Source organism: Periophthalmus magnuspinnatus, chromosome 4 (assembly GCF_009829125.3).
Source record: "Periophthalmus magnuspinnatus isolate fPerMag1 chromosome 4, fPerMag1.2.pri, whole genome shotgun sequence".
Lineage (NCBI taxonomy): Eukaryota > Metazoa > Chordata > Actinopteri > Gobiiformes > Gobiidae > Periophthalmus > Periophthalmus magnuspinnatus.
This window is the reverse complement of record NC_047129.1, coordinates 21,250,619-21,270,759: the sequence shown is the minus strand read 5'-3', so window position 1 is coordinate 21,270,759 and position 20,141 is coordinate 21,250,619. Positions and strand designations below refer to the sequence as shown.

The window sequence follows — 20,141 nt, the reverse complement described above, 5'->3', positions numbered from 1 at the left end:
GTGTGTATAAAAAATAGTGATAAAAAAAAAAAAGAAAAGTCAGTTTTAGTTGACTTTCGGTCACGTGAGCCGTAGACCGGAAACAGCTGTGTGGCGGCGGGAGGATACGAGAAGACAGCGCCACATTGAACTGAGAGGCATCGCTTCCACACCACTGGCCACCGCGGAGAGTGTCCACACGCTGGGGGACATGGAGCGGCTCTTCAGTAAAGCTTTGTCCGTGTCCGTGCGGAGCCGGGACTGCGACGAGAGGTAAGGAGTCCGAGGAGAGTAAACGGGAGACTAACCGATTACACACGGACACACTCTGCCGGAGAATTATGGGCTACCTGGTGTGTCCACTACCGCTGAATATTATCATTATTACGGATATATTAACCATAAACCTGGTCATTGCATCTGCATACATTTTCTGCAGGACAGTCAAACTTCTCCACAGTTTTTATTTCACTGAAGGAACCGTATGTAAAATTTTTATTTAAAATTGCATAAACAGGATTTATCTCTGTCACCATATACGTGGTAAACATGTGCAAATCAAATATTTGTTTTGCAACACTTCTAATGCAGATGAATTCTTACTTACAAAAATATGGGACATCATTCTCCATTCTTTTATGTTATAATTTTTACGGATGCACTGATAATGATAGTGGCACCGGACATCAGCACCGATCCATGATATTTTGCTGGATCAGGTATCGACCCCAAAATATCAGTTCCGACGATATCCTGCTTGTGCACAAAAGTCAGCTCAGAAAGGCTAATAATGTTTGACCCTTTATTTACATAGTTGTTCTGTAGGCACTTGAGAGATCGGTAATAGTAACATAACACATTTGCATATGCACCCTGTTCTGTACTTCATTCTCCAATTTTACTATCAGTGATACGTAGTCATTTTGGTACAAATGGAAAAAAAACAAAAAACAAAACGCTGCTTGCTAGCATGATCTGCAACTATCCATTGAAGCTGCCAGCTCTTCGCTGCTGACATTTGCGGCAACGTCAGCTGCCATTGTGCACCACAGTTTTCTAAAGCAGAAGTCTGTGGACTTGTTTCTTTTATTAAATTGTTTTAGATTAATATTGTGATTTAAAATGTGCAAATTATGATATAATAAACCATGGGTGTCATAGATTATACCTACAGAGCAGACATAAGCACAATAGGGCAGATACTTAAAGCCTTAGTATCAAAATCAGTTTCAGAACTGAAAAAGTTTTGCAAGATGATTATCCAATCAAAAAGCAGAATGAGTCTCTTTGGTTGCCAGTGCCAATGCTAAAATCCAACTGGTTTAAACTAAAAGGACTCTTTCTGATCTGAATAGTCACTACCTAAACCACAGCACCCGCACCCAATCATTAATCACAGCTAATGCAGCCTCTGCAGCTCAGTGAGTGAATTCTGGACGTTCTGAGCTTTCACATTAGGCATGGCCTGTTCACATACTGAGAATGAGAAAAACTTGTATGTGCCCTGCATGTGCAGGTTAAAGCACTGGCAACCCAGGTTCTGTGTAGGGACAGGACAATAAACAATAATATTGTTTATCGTGATAAAAAGTTTGGACAATACTTGTTCCTGGTACATTTTATATGATTGTGATAATCGCCATTGTTTCACCAGAATTTGCAAAAAAAAATAATGCTACTTCTCCCCATTGATTGTATAAAGAAGTGGACTAAGTGAGTGTGATGTCACCCATAGTGTTCAGCTCCAAATGAAGCTCATTGAGGCTAGCAGGGGGCTATATAGGGGTTAATTTGGAGCCAAGTCATATTTGGAATTCCAACTGTGAGTATCATAGCAACCAAAGAACTAATCCGGAGCAAGACTGTTGAAGGTAACTCCTCTTCCCGGCCGCACCTCTAGTTTAGCAAGGGCGCTTAACAATGCTGTCAATCAAACATGTTGCTAGCACTAGCGGGAAAGACCTCGGGGCGCCTGATTTGTCTGTTATTAATGTTCATACCTTGAATTCAATAGCAAAATAAAAATACCAGCATCATGTAGAGTGGGTTAATATGAACATTTTAAGACCAAAATGATGTGAGAGAGGGGTGACAGTTTTTCAGTGTAAAGTGAATTGGAGTCAATGGAGCTGAAAGTGCACTCATGATCACTTCCTTTTTGGAACACAGCAGCTTGCAGGTTAGCTATGTCCATTTACATATGCAACCTATGCTTCTCCCTGATGATTTCTTCTGAAGAATTGTTTTCATTTATAAAAAAAGGACAATTCTATAACAGTTTAAATTTTTAATAAATTATTCATGATCTAAAGATTATAATTATTCATATCCATAATCTCTGTGTAATCCCTCAATCGTCCAGGTCTGATCCACAGCAAAAGATGAAGTTTAAATCTGTCAACTGGACGAATTGTTGTAGGAGAAAAGACGTCTCACTGCTCATTCAAGCCATTTCTTCAGTTTTGGTCAGCATCAACATTTTGCCAGCTGACAAAGGGAGATGCACCATGATCTTGAACTCATCTGATTATGAGGCCAAGGTGAACAGCCTCCTCAGAGACACCGCCACCTATGAATTGCTGAAACAAGACCCTACTAGTGGGTACAACAAGAAAATCATAGACTACTTATTGAAGCTGGAGAAGGATGAAGTCATTGATAGACAGCTGTATTACAGACTCTATCCTGGTGACTCCATTCCTTGTATCTTTGGCCTCCCAAAAATCCACAAAGAAGGATTCACACCATTTACTGCAGCACAAACTCCGAGTTATCCATATTCTACAACACAGAGCTCAAGTAGTACCCACAATTACAGAGGGAAAAGTGAAGGAGGAGCAACACGTGGAGAAAGCCCTCTCTGCTTGTGGTTATCCAAAATGGGCCTTCAACAGATCTAAGAGAGCTAAAAAAAAAAACAGGACACCAGGGAATCTGAACTTGGAAGGATAGGTGTAACTATTCCTTACACAGCGGGTGTGTCTATCTCACACCTACAAACACTTAAAGACAGAAACTGGGTCACCTAAAGGGCAAAACCCTGAGCCATAAACAAAGTAATGTAGTCTACTCCATTCAGTGTAGTGAAGAGTGCAGCGAGCGGCACCTTGGAGAAACTAAACAGCCACTCCATCAGAGAATGTACCGGTGCAAGAGCTCGTCTGGACCCCAGTGTGTCGTACATCTCCATCTTTGGATGAGCAACGAAACATCTTAACTCCTACAACAATTTGTCCAGTTGACAGATTTAAACTTTGTCATATCCATAACATTTATTTAACATTTTAAATAATTATTGTGATATTATCGTTAATTACAATTATTTGGACCATGATAATCATGACACCAAATTTCCATGTCCCATGTCCCATGCCTTGTGCAGTTGTGATTGTAGTACCTTTTTAAAACTCTAAGTGTGTGGGCTACATACAGTATCAGTATCTTTGCTGTATCATAGTGGACTGGTACTAAACATTTGATTTCAGTGACCAGTGGAAGGGAGTGGGCTCAGCAACAATAGTGCAAAATGAGTTAACACAATATCTTCATAGTGAAACAGGGGGACATGATGGAGAATAAAACACACTGCTTGGTGGTTTGTGGGCTCATGCTCAGTGGTTTGGGGGCCTCCTGCTCAGTGCTTTCAGGCCCCTGCTGTATCTTGTGTTCATTTCCACAGAAAACGCACCATTCGTGTCACTCTAGATCTGCAACTGTCTGCCACCACAGTCCACAAAAGGGTAAGTTCACTCCAGTCCCTACTCACTCCATAAAAAACACGATTTCACTGTCTCTCAGTGAGCCTCTGTATGTGGTGCATTTAAATTTGTCTGAACATTGGTAGAGCATTTAAGTTTGTCTCTCAAAGACAAGTTCTTGAGTCTCTCCTGTTGTTCATGTAAAAAAAATAAAATAAAAAATTCAACTAGATGCTTCATTTAACCGTTTCCCTTCTCAGAATCTCTATTTCAGATTGACTGATGACAAAGACCCGTACTTCCTGTTCACCCTGTCCATTTCAGAAGAGGACTTTCAAAGGTACATGGAGTTGAATCAGTGACTGTATGGCTCTTTGCTGGCACATTGGTCATGTTTCCATTGACACAGTAAGCTTTGGTATGCTTTGGCGCAGGTCAGTTTGGTGCAGGTCCCTCCAGTCGAGTTGTCCGGGCACGGCTCTGGGTCCAGGGGCAGGGCTCTGCTATATGAGACACTGACATCACCCATCACCCAACATAATGATGCCACCCAAACATTATGTTTTCTTAAAGGTCGCAAAATTGGCTCTTTAGCTTTTAGCCATATTAGAATGCTGTTACCTCATCAAAAAACATGGCCAGAGTTGTGTTTTGTTTCATTCACACATGCTTGTGTCAAGCTTGTGTGTGTCTGTCTACATCTCCAAAGCTCAAAATGCTCTGTTCCACCTTGTGATGTCATAAAGTGGTAGTTATCATGTTAATGGCTATCTTTTACCTTTTGTTCAGTTGAGTCAATTCCAGGGTTGAAATCATCCAAGTGATTCTCATGAAGGTGTGTGAAATTTAAAAACACATTACACAACATTAGCGTTTTGTGTTTGAGAGAAGAACTTGGCCTTAATATGGAGGATTTGTGTGTTAAGAACGTCTGAATGAAACAATACACAACTCTCATAGATCAGAAAACAGTGTAATATTGGGCCTTTAATTTATAAAATCTAAATTGCACTTATTCACAAAAAGAGATTTATTAATTCCCAGTTTGCGCTGTGAGATAAAGCTAGAGTAAAAACAAACTACAGCAACTACAACTACTGCTTTTTCTGCATTTCTCATGGTAAATGCATTGCATATTTTATGGTTTATCACAAGATCAAGTCAGCGTTTACTGAGGTATTATTATTGTATGTTTATATCTGCATTTTTTGTTTTTGCCTGAGTCTGCATACCAGGAGAATCAAATGTGTGAGTGCTCTGTAGTGCCCTCTGTTGGCACATTGTGAGTGCTGTGAGTGTTTTGTTGCACCCTTTTCATGCTTGTTAGAATGGTGCTTGTGTGCTTTGTGTTTCAGTCTCAAAGTTCAGCAGGGTCTTCTGGTGGACTTCGGTTCATTTCCCCAGAAGTTCATCGAGCTGCTGCATCTGTGCCACAGTGAGCAGGAGGCCGACAGTCCCAGGTACAGCTCCCATCACCTCCCCCTGACAACAGGCTCCACCTCAGTGTCCCACAGCAGCAGGCCTCTCCCCATGACAGCTGGCTCCTCCTCGGTGTTCCACAACAGCAGGCTCCTCCCTAGTGTCCTACAACAGTAGGCTCCTCACCGTTACAGCAGGCCCCTCCCCATGACAGCATGCTCCTCACAAGAGCACAATACTTGATAGAAATAATTGCAGCTTTTGCTGTTTGCTAATTTAGGATTAAATGATTAATCTTGAAACCATATTTCTTTTTTTTGGTCCATGTAGCCATAATATGTCATGCATTCACTCTTCTTGTGTATATGTTGTGTATGTGTGCATGCGTGCGGTAGGTTCCTGCTCCAGCTGTGCTGTCAGGGCCCCACTCTTGAGGGTCCAGCCACCCTCAGTGTGGTTGAGACCAATGCCTTCAAACATCTGAACCACCTGAGTCTACGCCTGTCACCTGGCTCCGATAAGGACATCAAGGACTACCTGGCCTCTTGCCTGTCCCGCTTGAAGGTGGGTTTAACTCTAACGTGTCACTTAGACTGCACCTCTTGTGTTGAGTGTGTGGACGTGATCTCCTCAGGAGGAGAAGGAGGAGCTGGAAGTGAGGCTGAAAAAGACTGAGGAGGACTTGTCCAGGCAACTGTCCTGTACCCAGCAGGTATGTCTCCTTTAAGAGGCTACATCTACTTATATCGTGTCTCTCGCTCATAAACTCTGTGTGCTTAAGACACTGTGTGAGAAGAGCAAAGAGCTGGAGAAGCTGCGTTCAGAATGGACCAATCAGACCAGCTCTCTGTCCAGTCGCTACTCTGAGGAGCTGGAGAGGGAGAGGGAGAAGAACCTGGAGGTAAGGCCAGCCAAGCCATCTTAGGGTCTGCTCCTTGTTTTTCTTACTCCTCTGTTCCATACTGTTTTTCTCCATACTTTGCTTCATGTGCTCTGCTCCTGGTGCAGTTACAGAGGCGTCTGCAGGAGCAGGCAGAGCAGCTCAGGCAGGAACTGGAGAGGAGCCACCACAGCAACTCTCAGCAGCTCCGCTCCAGGGTCTCCGAGCTGGAGACATCCTGCCGCGAGCTTACAGAGAGGAAGTACAAGAATGAGTCCACTATCAGGGACCTGAAGATGAAGCTGATGGCAGCAGAGGAGGTGAGGCTAAGAGGCACAAGGACAGAACTTCAGCAGAGCTTATTCTGTATTTTACTGCATCCATAGAGCATTACAATGTGCTACAAAGATCTCTGCTCTATGGTGGGATCCAGTACTGTGATTATTAAAACATATGCGCAATGTCTGTTTAATAGTGTGATCTTATTCTGTGTGGATGTGAGGGTCTATGATTCAGTGCTTTTCTGTCCAAATGCTCCACTCCTCCGTGAACATCAAAGTGTAGTCATGCTCTGAGTGCCAAGTGTGTTTAACCAATCACACCTAACCAATCACTTTGTATGAACTCTTACAAGAAGAAAAAGGGGCTATTTGCATCTTAAAGCAATATATGAAGAATTAAAGAGCTGTGGTCTTAGTTTGTTTGTTTACCATTAAAACAGCTTCTGTGTGGGTCTTTAGGAGAGCCAGCGATCCAAGCAGCAGGTGCTGTCCCTGAGGAGAGAGAACAGCCTTCTGGATGCCCAGAGCCACGAGAAGGAACGCACCCTCAGTCAGCTGCAGATGAGAGCGGCCGTATTGGAGCAGGAGATCAAGGACAAAGAACTGCTCATGAGTCGCACCAAAGATGTCCTGGAGGCCACGCAGCAGCAAAAGGTCCAGACAACCACGGCTGCTCATGCTCCAAACCTGTTTACCCTGTTACTATATCCTATATTCTGTGACTATACCATCATATCCTGTCACTTTATACTTGATACCCTGTCACTTTATACTTCAAATCCTTTCATTTCATACCCCATATCCTGTCACTTTAAACCACAAACCTTATCATTTTATACTTCATACCCTGTCACTTTGTACTTCATACCCTTTCACTTTAAACCCCACAACCCACTTCATACCCCATAACCTGTTATTGTATATCCCATACCCTGTCACATTATACCCCAAACTCTCTGTCTGTATTAGTTCACGTTATGGTACAAAGCACACCTTCAGCTAAGTCATTGTTATGTGGCCTCTGCCATCAGAGGTTATAATACAGTACATTCCAAATGATTATGCAAATTATGTTTAAGTGTCATGAAGGTAAAATTTTTTGCTTTCCAGTGAAACTCATGGATGGTATTGTGTCTCAGGACTTTTTGGGTCAGTGAAATAAATCTCAGACACCTGTGCTAATTAGCTTCCCAGGTAAGTCCAATTAAAGGAAAAACTTCTTAAGAAGGACGTTCCACATGCCTCTGCAGTCCCGTGAACATCAAGGTGTAGGATCCTCCAGAGGCTTGCAGTTATGCATAAACCTTCTATTCAGCCAGCCTTAACCAATGCTCACAAGCAGAAACTGCTCCAGTGGGCCCATAAATATATGAAGACTACTTTTCAAACAGTCTTGTTCACTGATGAGTGCCGTGCAACCCTGGATGGTCCAGATGGATGGAGTGATGGATGGTTGGTGGGCGGCCACCATGTCCCAACAAGGCTGTGACGTCAGCAAGAAGGTGGCGGAGTCATATTTTGGGCTGGAATCATGGGGAGAGCACTGGTCACTCCCTTTAGGGTCCCTGAAGGTGTGAAAATGACCTCAGTAAAGTATGTGGAGTTTCTGATTGAATACATTCTTCAATGGTGCAAAAAGAAGAATTGTGCTTTCCGTAGCAAAATCATCTTCACGCATGACAGTGTACCATCTCATCATTGGCTGCTATGGGCATAAAAGAAGAGAAGCGCACGGTGTGGCCCGCATCCTCCCCTGTTCTCAACCCTATTGAGAACCTGTGGAGCAAGCGAAAGATCTATGAGGGCGGGAGGCAGTTCACATCCAAACAGCAGCTCTGGGAGGCTATTCTAACATACTGCAAAGAAATTGAAGCAGAAACTCCACAAACTCACAAGTTCAATGGATGCAAGAATTGTCAAGCTCCTAACAATTAAGGGGGCCTATGCTAAAATGTAATTTGACCTGTGAAGATGTCTTGATTGAAATAGCTTTTGAATTCAGCAACATGCTGTTGCTTCTAATTGAAAAATAAACAGATGACCATTTCAGTTCTTTACACCAATAACATGATATAAAACTGCATAATTTGGAACGGTGCATTTTAAGGTTATATTTTTGAAAAAACAAAACAAAACATCATTGGGAGGTTTGTTCAATAACATTCAAATTTTATTCTAAAGGTTGATGACTTAAAAATTATGATGACTGCCATTTACATTGACAATTTGGCAAAATCTGAGAAATTCCATTTGCATAATAATTTGGAACTCAATGCACTCCCTACAATGGAAACTTATGCAGGCGAGACAATGAGTTGAGTTCTCCTGCCTCCCTTTACGACTCTCAGACTAGCGTGAATTTCAGACTATAGAGCGCACCTGAATATAAGCCGCACCAGCTAAATTTTAAAAGAATATCAATTTTGTACATATATAAGCCGCACCTGAATATAGACTGTAGGTTTTCATGTTGTAAGATGAGATATTTACACAGTACCCGGAGGTTTTTTTTTTTTTTTAGTGTTAATTTTTTAAACTGTGCCTGAAAATCAGCAGTACGGCACCAACACGCCAACAAGGGATGAACATACCTACATGTTTACAAAATAAAACGGCACCAACATGGCAGTAACACGGGATGAACATACCTGCATGTTTACAAAATAAAAAAGCACCTACACAGGCCATCTGCGTTTATTTCCTCTGAAAGCTTTTGTTGTCTTTTTACATTGACTAAGTTCTTCCCACTGCCGCCTCCAGCGTCGCACCTTTGATTGTTTAATGCTAAACTTGGGTGCAGTGGCTCTATTTCCTTCTTTGATGGCCAGATCCATTGCCTTTAACTTAAAAGCTGCATCATATGCATTTCTTTGTGTGTTTTCCATGCTCAGGGCGAACATTAAAAACGAATTGAGAAGAATAAGCCAAAGAACACATGAAGCGGAAGGGAGGATTGAAGAGACCAAGACTGTTACGAGCAGCATCTACGCTAATCAAGAGGCTTACAGAATGCCAAGCTAGCCTCGAAGAGAGGCTGATAGATCAGAGGGCAGAGCACGGAGGGAGAACCTTTGCATTTATGGTATACCAGAGGACAACGAGGCACCGGATATGGTGAAATTTTTGGACACTTCTTCGAATTGAAAGAGCACACAGAGTTTTGACAGCCAAACCCAATAGCAACACTCAAGCTAACCTGTGATCTATCGTAGTGAAGTTTGGCAGCTACCGCACTAAAGAGGTCATTCGGAGAGCATAGCAGGAAAAAAATAAGTGTTTTGTGACAGCATGTGCTTCTTCGTTGCCCACAACTTTCCTATTGAACTAGAAAAACGCAATGAATATGGGAAGGCAAAAAGAGTGCTGAAAGAGAATCATTAAGTTTCACACTCCATATCTAGCCAAAATGCGTGTTTTCTACAGTGATGGCACCCGCCTTTACAAAGACATAGCAGAAGCAATGAGGGATATGGTATCTTGGGGGCTCTCTGTCAGCATGGTGAAATCTCGACCTGCTCTCGATCAAGACGAAATACGACTTTGTCCACCTGGTTGCCTGGGAAAGGACGACGTGCCCGAGGCAGAAACTGTCATCACGGCTCGGCAAAGGAGACATCGCTACAGGGAGACACACATGCTTGATTCAGAGGGAAGCTCCAGGGATTTCGAAGGCTTGCCAACACTGAGGACTCACCCCATAGTAACGGAGAAACACGAAATTGTTGACATTTTTGCAGATTTATTAAAAAGAAAAACTGAAATATCGCCCAGCCATAAGTAATCAGACCCTTTGCTGTGACCCTCCTATATTTAACTCAGGTGTAGAACTTGAGATGGTTCTACACCTTCATTAGAGATCAGCTGTGTTTGATTATACTGATTGGACTTGATTAGGAACACACACACCTGTCTATATAAGACCTTACAGCTCACAGTGCATGTTAGAGCAAATGAGAATCATGAGGTCAAAGGACTTCCTGAAGAGCTCAGACAGAATTGTGGCAAGGCACAGATCTGGCCAAGGTTACAAAAAAATTCTGCCTCACTTAAGGTTCCTAAGAGCACAGTGGCCTCCATAATCCTTAAATGGAAGACGTTTGGGACGACCAGAACCCTTCCTAGAGCTGGCTGTCTGGCCAAACTGAGCAATCGGGGGAGAAAAGCCTTGGTGAGAGAGGTAAAGAAGAACCCAAAGATCACTGTGGCTGAGCTCCAGAGATGCAGTTGGGAGATGTGAAAAAGTTCTAGAAAGTCAACCATCACTGCAGCCCTCCATCAGTAGGGATTTTATGGCAGAGTGGCCTGATGGAAGCCTCACCTCAGTGTCTTGCACAGAGGCTGCATGGAGTTTGCTAAAAAATACCTGAAGGACTCCAAGATGGTGAGCAATAAGATTCTCTGGTCTGATAAGGCCAGACCTTAATTCTAAGTGGTATGTGTGGAGAAAACCGGGCACTGCTCATCACCTGTCCAATACAGTCCCAACAGTGAAGGATGGTGGTGGCAGCATCATGCTGTGGGCGTGATTTTAACTGCAGGGACAGGAAGACTGGTTGTAATCGAAGGAAAGATGAATGTGGCCAAGTACAGGGATATCCTGGACGAAAACCTTCTCCAGAGTGTTCAAGACCTCAGGACCTCAGGGCCACTGGGCTGAGCGTTCACCTTTCAACAAAAGGGTGACCCTAAGCACACAGGTAAAATAACGTAGGAGTGGCTTCAGGACAACTCTGTGACTGTTCTTGAATGGCTCAGCCAGAGCTCTGACTTAAACCCAATTGAGCATCTCTGGAGAGACCTGAAAATGGCTGTCCACCAGCGTTCACCATCCAACCTGACAGAACTGGAGAGGATCTGCAAGGAGGAATGGCAGAGGATCCCCAAATCAAGGTGTGAAAAACTTGTTGCATCATTCCCAAAAAGACTCATGTCTGTATTAGCTCAAAAGGGTGCTTCTACTAAATACTGAGCAAAGGATCTGAGTACTTATGACCGTGTGATATTTCAGTTTTTCTTTTTTAATAATTCTGCAAAAATTTCAACAATTTTGTGTTTCTCTGTCAATATGGGGTGCTATGTGTACATTAATAAGGAAAAAATGAACTTAAATGATTTTAGCAAATGGCTGCAATACAGCAAAGAGTGAAAAATTTAAGGGGTCTGAATACTTTCCAAACCCACTGTATATAGTAGTTACAGGAAGAATAAATAATGTAGTAATTACCACTTGCAATGTCTATGTCCCACCTGGAAGCAATTTTGCATTTTATAGAATGTTGTTTGACTCCCCGAACCGCCACCTTAACGTGGTGGAGGGGTTTGAGCACCCGAATGATCCTGGGAGCTATGTTGTCGGGGGCTTCATGCCCCTGGTAGGGTCACCCATGGCAAACAGGTCCTCGGAGACGGGTCTGACTAAGAGCGGTTCAGAAGCCCATCATGATTAGAGTAACAACGAGGCCAGTTACGTCGCCCGGACTGGCGTTACCGGGGCCCCACCCTGGAGCCAGGCCTGGGGTGGGTGCTCGGCAGCGAGCGCCTGGTGGCCGGGCCTTTCCCCACGGGGCCCGGTCGGGCCCAGCCCGAAGAAACGACGTGGGGCCGTCCTCCCGTGGACCCACCACCTGCGGGAGGAGCCATGAGGGGCGGGTGCGGAGAGATCCGGGCAGCAGTCGAAGGCGGGGACCTCGACGACCGGATCTCCGGACATGGAGACTAGCTCTGGGGACATGGAATGTCACCTCGCTGGGGGGGAAGGAGCCTGAGCTTGTGCGGGAGGTTGAGCGTTACCGGCTAGATATAGTCGGCCTCACCTCCACGCACAGCTTGGGCTCTGGAACCCAACTTCTTGAGAGGGGTTGGACTCTCCATTTCTCTGGCATTGCCCGCGGGGAGCGGCGGCGAGCTGGTGTGGGCTTGCTCATTGCCCCACAGCTCAGCCGCTGCGTGTTGGGGTTCACTCCGGTGAACGAGAGGGTCGCGTCCCTGCGCCTTCGGGTCGGGGACAGGTCTCTCACTGTTGTGTCGGCCTACGGGCCTAACAGCAGTGCAGAGTACCCGGCCTTCTTGGAGTCCCTGGGAGGGGTACTAGACAGTGCACCAACCGGGGACTCCGTTGTTCTCCTGGGGGACTTCAACGCCCATGTGGGTAACGACAGTGACACTTGGAGGGGCGTGATTGGGAGGAACGGCCTCCCCGATCTGAACCCGAGCGGTGTTTTGTTATTGGACTTCTGTCCTAGTCACAGCTTGTCCATAACAAACACCATGTTCGAGCACAAGGGTGTCCATCGGTGCACGTGGCACCAGGACACTCTAGGTCGGAGGTCGATGATCGACTTTGTTGTCGTGTCATCTGACCTCCGACCGCGTGTCTTGGACACTCGGGTGAAGAGAGGGGCTGAGCTGTCAACTGATCACCACCTGGTGGTGAGTTGGATCCGCTGGCGGAGGAGGAAGCCGGACAGACCTGGCAGGCCCAAGCGCATTGTGAGGGTCTGCTGGGAACGTCTGGCGGAGCCCTCTGTCAGGGGGGTCTTCAACTCCCACCTCCGGGAGAGCTTCTCCCTGATCCCGGGGGAGGTTGGAGACATGGACTCCGAGTGGGCCATGTTCTCCACCTCTATTGTCGATGCGGCTGCTCGTAGCTGTGGTCGTAAGGTCTGTGGTGCTTGTCGCGGCGGCAATCCCCGAACCCGGTGGTGGACACCGGAAGTAAGGGATGCCGTCAAGCTGAAGAAGGAGTCCTATCGAGCCTTGTTGGCTCGTGGGACTCCTGAGGCAGCTGATGAGTACCGGCGGGCCAAGCGTGCCGCGGCTCGGGCGGTCACAGAGGCAAAAACTCGGGGTTGGGAGGAGTTCGGAGAGGCCATGGAGAAGGACTATCGGACGGCCTCAAAGAGATTCTGGCAAACCGTCCGACGCCTCAGGAGGGGGAAGCAGTGCTTCACCAACACTGTATACAGTGCGGGTGGAGAGCTGCTGACCTCGACTGGGGATGTTGTCGGGCGGTGGAAGGAATACTTTGGGGATCTCCTCAATCCCACTGTCATGTCTTCCGAGGAGGAAGCAGAAACTGGGGACCCAGAGGCGGACTCGTCCATCACCCTGGCTGAAGTCACTGAGGTGGTTGGCAAGCTCCTCGGTGGCAAGGCTCCGGGGGTGGACAAGATCCGTCCTGAGTACCTCAAGTCTCTGGATGTTGTGGGGCTGTCTTGGCTGACACGTCTCTGCAACATCGCGTGGCGGTCGGGGACAGTACCTGTGGAATGGCAGACCGGGGTGGTGGTCCCTCTGTATAAGAAGGGGGACCGGAGGGTGTGTTCCAATTACAGGGGAATCACACTCCTCAGCCTTCCCGGTAAGGTCTATTCCAGGGTACTGGAGAGGAGAATCCGACCGATAGTCGAACCTCGGATTCAGGAGGAGCAGTGTGGTTTTCGTCCTGGTCGTGGAACACTGGACCAGCTCTATACTCTTCATCGGGTCCTCGAGGGCTCATGGGAGTATGCCCAACCAGTCCACATGTGTTTTGTGGATCTGGAGAAGGCATTCGACCGTGTCCCTCGTGGTGCCCTTTGGGGGGTGCTCTGGGAGTATGGGGTCCGGGGCTCTTTGCTAAGGGCTGTCCGGTCCCTGTATGACCGGAGCAGGAGCTGTGTTCGCATTGCCGGCAGTAAGTCAGACCTGTTCCCGGTGCATGTTGGACTCCGCCAGGGCTGCCCTTTGTCACCGGTTCTGTTCATTATATTTATGGACAGAATTTCTAGGCGCAGCCAGGGGCCGGAGGGGGCCTGGTTTGGGAACCACAGGATTTCATCTCTGCTGTTTGCAGATGATGTTGTCCTGATGGCTTCTTCGAGCCAGGACCTGCAGCAGGCACTGGGGCGGTTTGCAGCCGAGTGTGAAGCGGCTGGGATGAGAATCAGCTCCTCCAAATCCGAGGCCATGGTTCTCGACCGGAAAAAGGTGGTTTGCTCTCTCCGGGTGGGTGGTGAGTCTCTGCCCCAAGTGGAGGAGTTCAAGTATCTCGGGGTCTTGTTCACGAGTGAGGGAAGGATGGAGCGTGAGATTGACAGGCGGATCGGTGCAGCGTCTGCAGTGATGCGGTCGCTGTATCGGTCCGTTGTGGTAAAGAAGGAGCTGAGCCGGAAGGCGAAGCTCTCGATTTACCGGTCAATCTACGTTCCTACCCTCACCTATGGTCATGAGCTTTGGGTAATGACCGAAAGGACAAGATCGCGGATACAAGCGGCTGAAATGGGCTTCCTCCGCAGAGTGGCCGGGCGCACCCTTAGGGATAGGGTGAGGAGCTCGGTCACACGGGAGGAGCTCGGAGTAGAGCCGCTGCTCCTACACGTTGAGAGGAACCAGCTGAGGTGGCTCGGGCATCTGCTCAGGATGCCTCCTGGACGCCTCCCTAGGGAGGTGTTCTGGGCATGTCCCACCGGGAGGAGGCCCCGGGGAAGACCCAGGACACGCTGGAGGGACTATGTCTCTCGGCTGGCCTGGGAACGCCTTGGGGTCCCACCGGAGGAGCTGGAGGACGTGTCCGGGGTGAGGGAAGTCTGGGAGTCCCTGCTTAGACTGCTGCCCCCGCGACCCGGCCCCGGATGAGCGGAAGAAAATGGATGGATGGATGGATGTTTGACTTAATGATTGGAGCATCGGGTACTGTAATCTGTAGGATGATTGGAATATTAGGCTTAATCCTAATATAGACACATCCAAAAATATAACCACGACAGCACTGCATAATAAAGTCAATAATCTAATGGGCATAATAGACAGTAAGTGGATGATTACGGTACTGTATTTAGTCTAATAATGAACCCTGTAACTATATACCACTATCTGAAAATAAAGAATAAAGAATTACAAAAAATAAAATGTGACCTAAATTAACCATAAAAATATTATCAGATCAGTCTGTGAAGTGAAACATTACATCTTTTTTTCAGGTATCCATAGAAGAAAATGTTGAAGGCAAAGATCTACAGATCAAAAAACTGGAGGCAACAGTGAAATCTCTGTCAGAGGAGCTGCTCAAGGTGACTAGCCTATCCTCCAGTTCCTCCGGTGCCTGAGATATCCTCTGTACAGTGTGTTTTCTATTGTCTCTGTCTGCCTGCAGGCCAATAACATCATCCAGAAGCTTCAGATGGAGGTCAAAGGTCTGATGGGGAAGATCAAAGTGAAGAACACAGTGACCGTGTCTCAGGAGAAGGTCCTTCAGGATACCGGCGAGAGACTGCAGAGCGTGGAGAAGGAGCTCCACAATAGCCAGCAGCAGCTGAGCACCAAGGACCAGCAGGTACCTCTACTGGAGCTCTGCATTCTGAGAAGTGTAGAGTACCATACTCTGTGTTACTGAGCAGAAGTGTGTTTCCCCCTATTTTATGTAGTCTACATGAGCAACAATCTACTACACATAGCTCAGTCTACAGGAAATGCATTTTTGTTTGACATCAGTAGCTTATTTAATTTAAAAGATGATTAGCAGTTTTGACGTAACCATGTTTTCACTAGAGTGATATGTGTAGCACTCTGAGTTGAGTTCTACACATCAATTTGGGATGGCTCTTGCTGAAAGCGATCATAAAACGCAGAATGCCATGACAATTATTTGAATCTGATTTGTCAAAGCATCACAACAGGGGATCAAGCTGAAAAATCAAGCTTCTAAAAGATTAAAAAGATCAAGTGCTGTTGAGAGAAAAGCATAGACATCTTCCCTGCCCACAAATGCACTAAGTGCTTCTCTCTGCATGTTTCTCCGTAAGCACACTCTGACCCCTTTCACCATGAGCGTAGTGCAAAGCCAAGCCCATTTGCCCTTAAGCCCACAGCCACGCCTCTTTAGTGTATTAATCATGCCCCGAGGCCTAAAGGTGGCTGGACGTTTAAATGGGCCAAGCTCCAATCAGATGAAGAGTTGTCTGATGAAAATTTAAGTATATTCATGTTGTAAAAAAAAATATTCTCACTCTCTTTGTTACAACAGATATGTCCTGTCCATATCTGTTGTAACAAAGAATAAACCTTTTTCTATTTCAGAACTCACCAGGCTTCACAAATGGATTAATTACTGCGTGCCATGCCAAAGCAATGACAGAAAATTGTCAGGTTTTTAACACATGATACTTCAAAAACAAACAAATTCATACATGGGCGTTTGTTAGAAGAGTCTCGGATTTTGTGAAAATGTTCTGGAGGAGTGGGGGGTATCAAAAGTTATTAAAAAAAATTTGTACATGGCTCATGATCTTTGTGCAGCAGGGCTGTAAAAGGTGATTCAAATTTGAGGAAATGTTTTATGTGCAGTTCTTAAATTCTTTTCTGAACCTGCTCAATGGAAAATAATGGAATTGAGCACGTTAGCGCCCCCTACAAAGTGGAACTAACTTTCATATGGGGAGAAATTTTTTTTCTCAATTTTGCACAAAACTTATTTTTAACATCCCAATCAAAAATTACACTAAATACCATTTTTCTTAAGGATTTGCCGTAGTGAGGACAAAAACGCTGTATGCTATTCCAATTTCTAAAATCACAAAATCTCACAAATTGTCAGCTTTTTAACGCATGAGACTTTTATGAACTTGTCGAAATGAGCTGGGATTTTGTGAAAATGATCTAGAGGAGTGGGGCATTATGCACCCATTTCTGTAGCAAAGAGGAGTAGAAGGCGCCTCACAACTGGCATTGTGTGTAATGTAGAGGGAAATTGATGGATTTTATTAGTGCATCACCCTTGTTGTTCTTCTCAGATCTGTGCACTGAAGGAGCAGTTAGAGTCCACAGTACAGAAGCTGAATGAGAGCCGAGAGGTGCTCAAGACCAATGAGAATGGTACGTGTGAGTCTGGACACTACTGTTGCCTGGTAACTTTTTTGTTCAAATCAACAGTTTTGTGAAGGAAGTGCTATTTTGTTATTGAGCAATGTAAAAATGATCACAAATGTCATGTTGTTGAATGTAGAGGTTCCCAAACCTCTTAGGCCAAGACCCCCAAAATAATACAATTTCAATTCAATTTATTTTTGTAAAGAACAAAAGCACATCAGCAGTCCCTTCTTAGGGCTGAACGTGAGAATTGATTTAATCAACAGAAATTTAGAAAATCAACAATGAAACAGAAACATACTAGCAAATTAATCAGCAGAAAACAAGCAAATGGATAACTGTCCCAGAACATCCCGTCCTTAGACCCTCCTTCCCGGCAAGAAAAAAAAAAACCCAAAAAAACCTCGGGGACCACAACGAAGGAGAGATCCACTCCCATGGACGGGCAGGCTGCAGATGTGTCCAGGACTAATGTGCATCTATTTCCAGATAGAGTTCAAGACTGGCGACGGAAAGGCGACTGCTGTTATGATTTTGGGCTTTACAAAAATTTTAAATGAGGGGGACAGGGAACAACATGTGAATAGCAATGAATTAACTGATTTGAATAAGCATTCAACCAACCATTTCAAGATATTGATATTTGTAATTATTGTAATTTGAATAACATTTCAAATCAGGTTTATTTGTGTAGTATATTTGATCCAATTTTACCAGGCATCCCAGCTCAGTGCCTCGGGGCCTTCACTTTGGAAAGTGCTACTTGTTTGAGGTCCTGTTAACAGTTCACCCGGTGCTGTGTCGCATGTTACCGGTGTACCCAGGGGTGGGTCACCTGTCTTTGGTGCACCTGGTGCTGGGTCACATGTCCAGGGCTGTAGACAGGTTTTAGCACTGCCTGAGGTCCCTGTCTGTGTTGCAGTGATCATCTGGCTCTGCTCTTTTTGTGTTGCAGTGATCAGTTGGCTCAACAAGCAGCTCAACGAGAGGCAGCTCAGTGACAAACACCAGACCAGAGTGGGCCCTCCAGAGCCTGCTGCCAAAACTGGTGCAAAGGTGACACTACACTGTGGATATACAGTTGAAACCAGGAGTTTACATACACTATATAAAAAGATACATAATCTTTTTTTCCTCACTGTCTGACATGAAATGGCTAAACTTTTCCTGTTTTAGGTCAATTAAAAATTAAAAAATTATTTCTTTCATTACTTTCTTCAAAGTCAAAGGTACATACATTTCAGTAGTATTTGGTACCACTGCCTTTAAACTGTATGACTTGGGTCAAATGTTCTTGGATATCCTTCCACAAGCTTCTTACAGTAGTTGGCAGAAATTTTGGCCCTGACCGAACTGGTATAACTGAGCCAAGTTTGTAGACTGCTTACTTGTCTATGCCTTTTCAGGTCTGCCCATACATTGATTGAGATCAGGGCTTTGTGATGGCCACTCTAAAATCCTGAGCCACAAATAAACTACTGTAAATTTCGGACTATAAGCCGCGACTTTTTCCCCACACTTTGAATCCTGCGGCCTATACAACAGTAACTGTAAACGTAAAAGTGAGACAGACGTGAGGAAAGATTATGCTCTGAAGAATTCACTAGTTTTGATTTTGAATGGTCATTTTGCGCATCACGCACACGCCCTCATCATGGAAAACACGAAGAAATGGATATGATGCAGTTTTTAACATAAAGAAGGAAATAGAGCCACTGCACGTAAGCTCAACGTCAATGTAAAAAGACGACAAAAGGAAATAAAAGCAGATGGCCCGTGTTGGTACAGCTTTATTTTCTAAACCTGCAGGTATATTCATCCCGCATTGATGTCGTGTTGGTGCCAATTTTCAGGCACAGTTTTAAAAAAGCGTGTCCGTGTACCGTCTTTCTATGTAAATATCTTATGTTACAATATGAAAACCTGCGGCTTATATTCAGGTGCAGCTTATATATGTACAAGATTGATTTTCTTTTCAAATTTAGCTTGTGCGGCTTATATTCAGGTGCTCTCTATAGTCCCAAATTTACGGTAACTTTTCTTTTGGTATGGTTCATACCTGGACAACTGAGGGATTACAAAGACACACAAGGTATTCTTGCTAATGAGGTTTAGATGTCAGAGCACAATAGAAGGGCTTTATAATGTGTCTTGATTGTTATTCCTCTGCCTACTTTTATCTCTAAGACAAGTTTATGTTGGTTTGATGGAACCCAAGATGTTTCAGATGGACTCAGTGACATGCTATCAATGTTTACAGAACTGACCCTATACAACACTTCTTTCCAGAGCCCCCTGTATCCTGTGGGTAGAGTCACACTCCCTCCTGTGGGGGGCACTCAGAGCACTCCATCTGACCTGCGGGGGACCACACAGCTGTGAGTGGGGGGCACCAAAGATTGCCCTAGAGAAATCTCATTGATCGCATCTTGCAATAAAGACTGTGTTTTTTACTTTATCTGTATCTGATAAAAGTGTGGTGTGTGATTGTCAGAGATGCTGCAGGGCTTGATTCCAAATACTTTGAGAGAATGGACAGTATTTCCATCTACGGCCTGGCCTCCAGCCTCCCCAGCAAAGGTACAGCTCTCATCTCCACTGGAAACACGTGCTGAACTTACTTTGCCTTATTCTAAAAGTAGTCAAAGATTTTAAATTACTGAGTTTTGGGCTCAGCAAGTCATTGTTCCACAGATGACTGACAGGCTCAGGCTTGTGCTCTGTTTCAGACATCCCCCGGCCAACCAAAGCCTCCGTACCCTCAGCATACTTCTCCGCCTGACTTCTGCCTGACCGCTACCTGGCCTCCTGACCTGACCAGTGCATGCGACCATCTCAAGTTCCCTTGATTGTGTTTTTGACTTACTCTTTATGTTAGATTCTAATATTCACCTGAATGATCTACAAAGAACACTTTTTTTTAAGTCTGACCACATTAGTTTTCCGTTTATAAAAATGTACAATAATAAAGACTTATTTGACACGTTTGACTCTAACAAAATCATATCTGACACTTCAGTGCAGCCCACAGGGCACAGC

General features: G+C 45.2%; 1 protein-coding gene across 1 annotated transcript; it reads left to right on the top strand.

The window, feature by feature from the left end:
* Positions 1-112: 112 nt before the first annotated feature.
* sass6 (SAS-6 centriolar assembly protein) lies at positions 113-20,084 on the top strand. The gene is made up of 16 exons (XM_033965213.2): positions 113-252; positions 3,659-3,719; positions 3,938-4,017; positions 5,033-5,137; positions 5,492-5,660; positions 5,731-5,808; positions 5,878-5,997; positions 6,105-6,296; positions 6,717-6,911; positions 15,218-15,307; positions 15,391-15,570; positions 17,027-17,108; positions 18,058-18,158; positions 19,392-19,480; positions 19,597-19,682; positions 19,832-20,084. Exons 1-16 carry the CDS (start codon positions 191-193, stop codon positions 19,882-19,884), a joined length of 1,743 nt encoding a protein of 580 aa, XP_033821104.1. The 5' UTR covers positions 113-190; the 3' UTR covers positions 19,885-20,084.
* Positions 20,085-20,141: the final 57 nt, after the last annotated feature.

Excerpts from the sequence above, each read along its gene's own strand:
- sass6 (XM_033965213.2), top strand. The coding sequence starts at position 191 with ATGGAGCGGCTCTTCAGTAAAGCTTTGTCCGTGTCCGTGCGGAGCCGG. Across the intron at positions 5,138-5,491 it reads CAGGAGGCCGACAGTCCCAG|GTTCCTGCTCCAGCTGTGCT; the intron begins GTACAGCTCCCA and ends TGCGTGCGGTAG. Across the intron at positions 19,683-19,831 it reads CTCCAGCCTCCCCAGCAAAG|ACATCCCCCGGCCAACCAAA; the intron begins GTACAGCTCTCA and ends GCTCTGTTTCAG.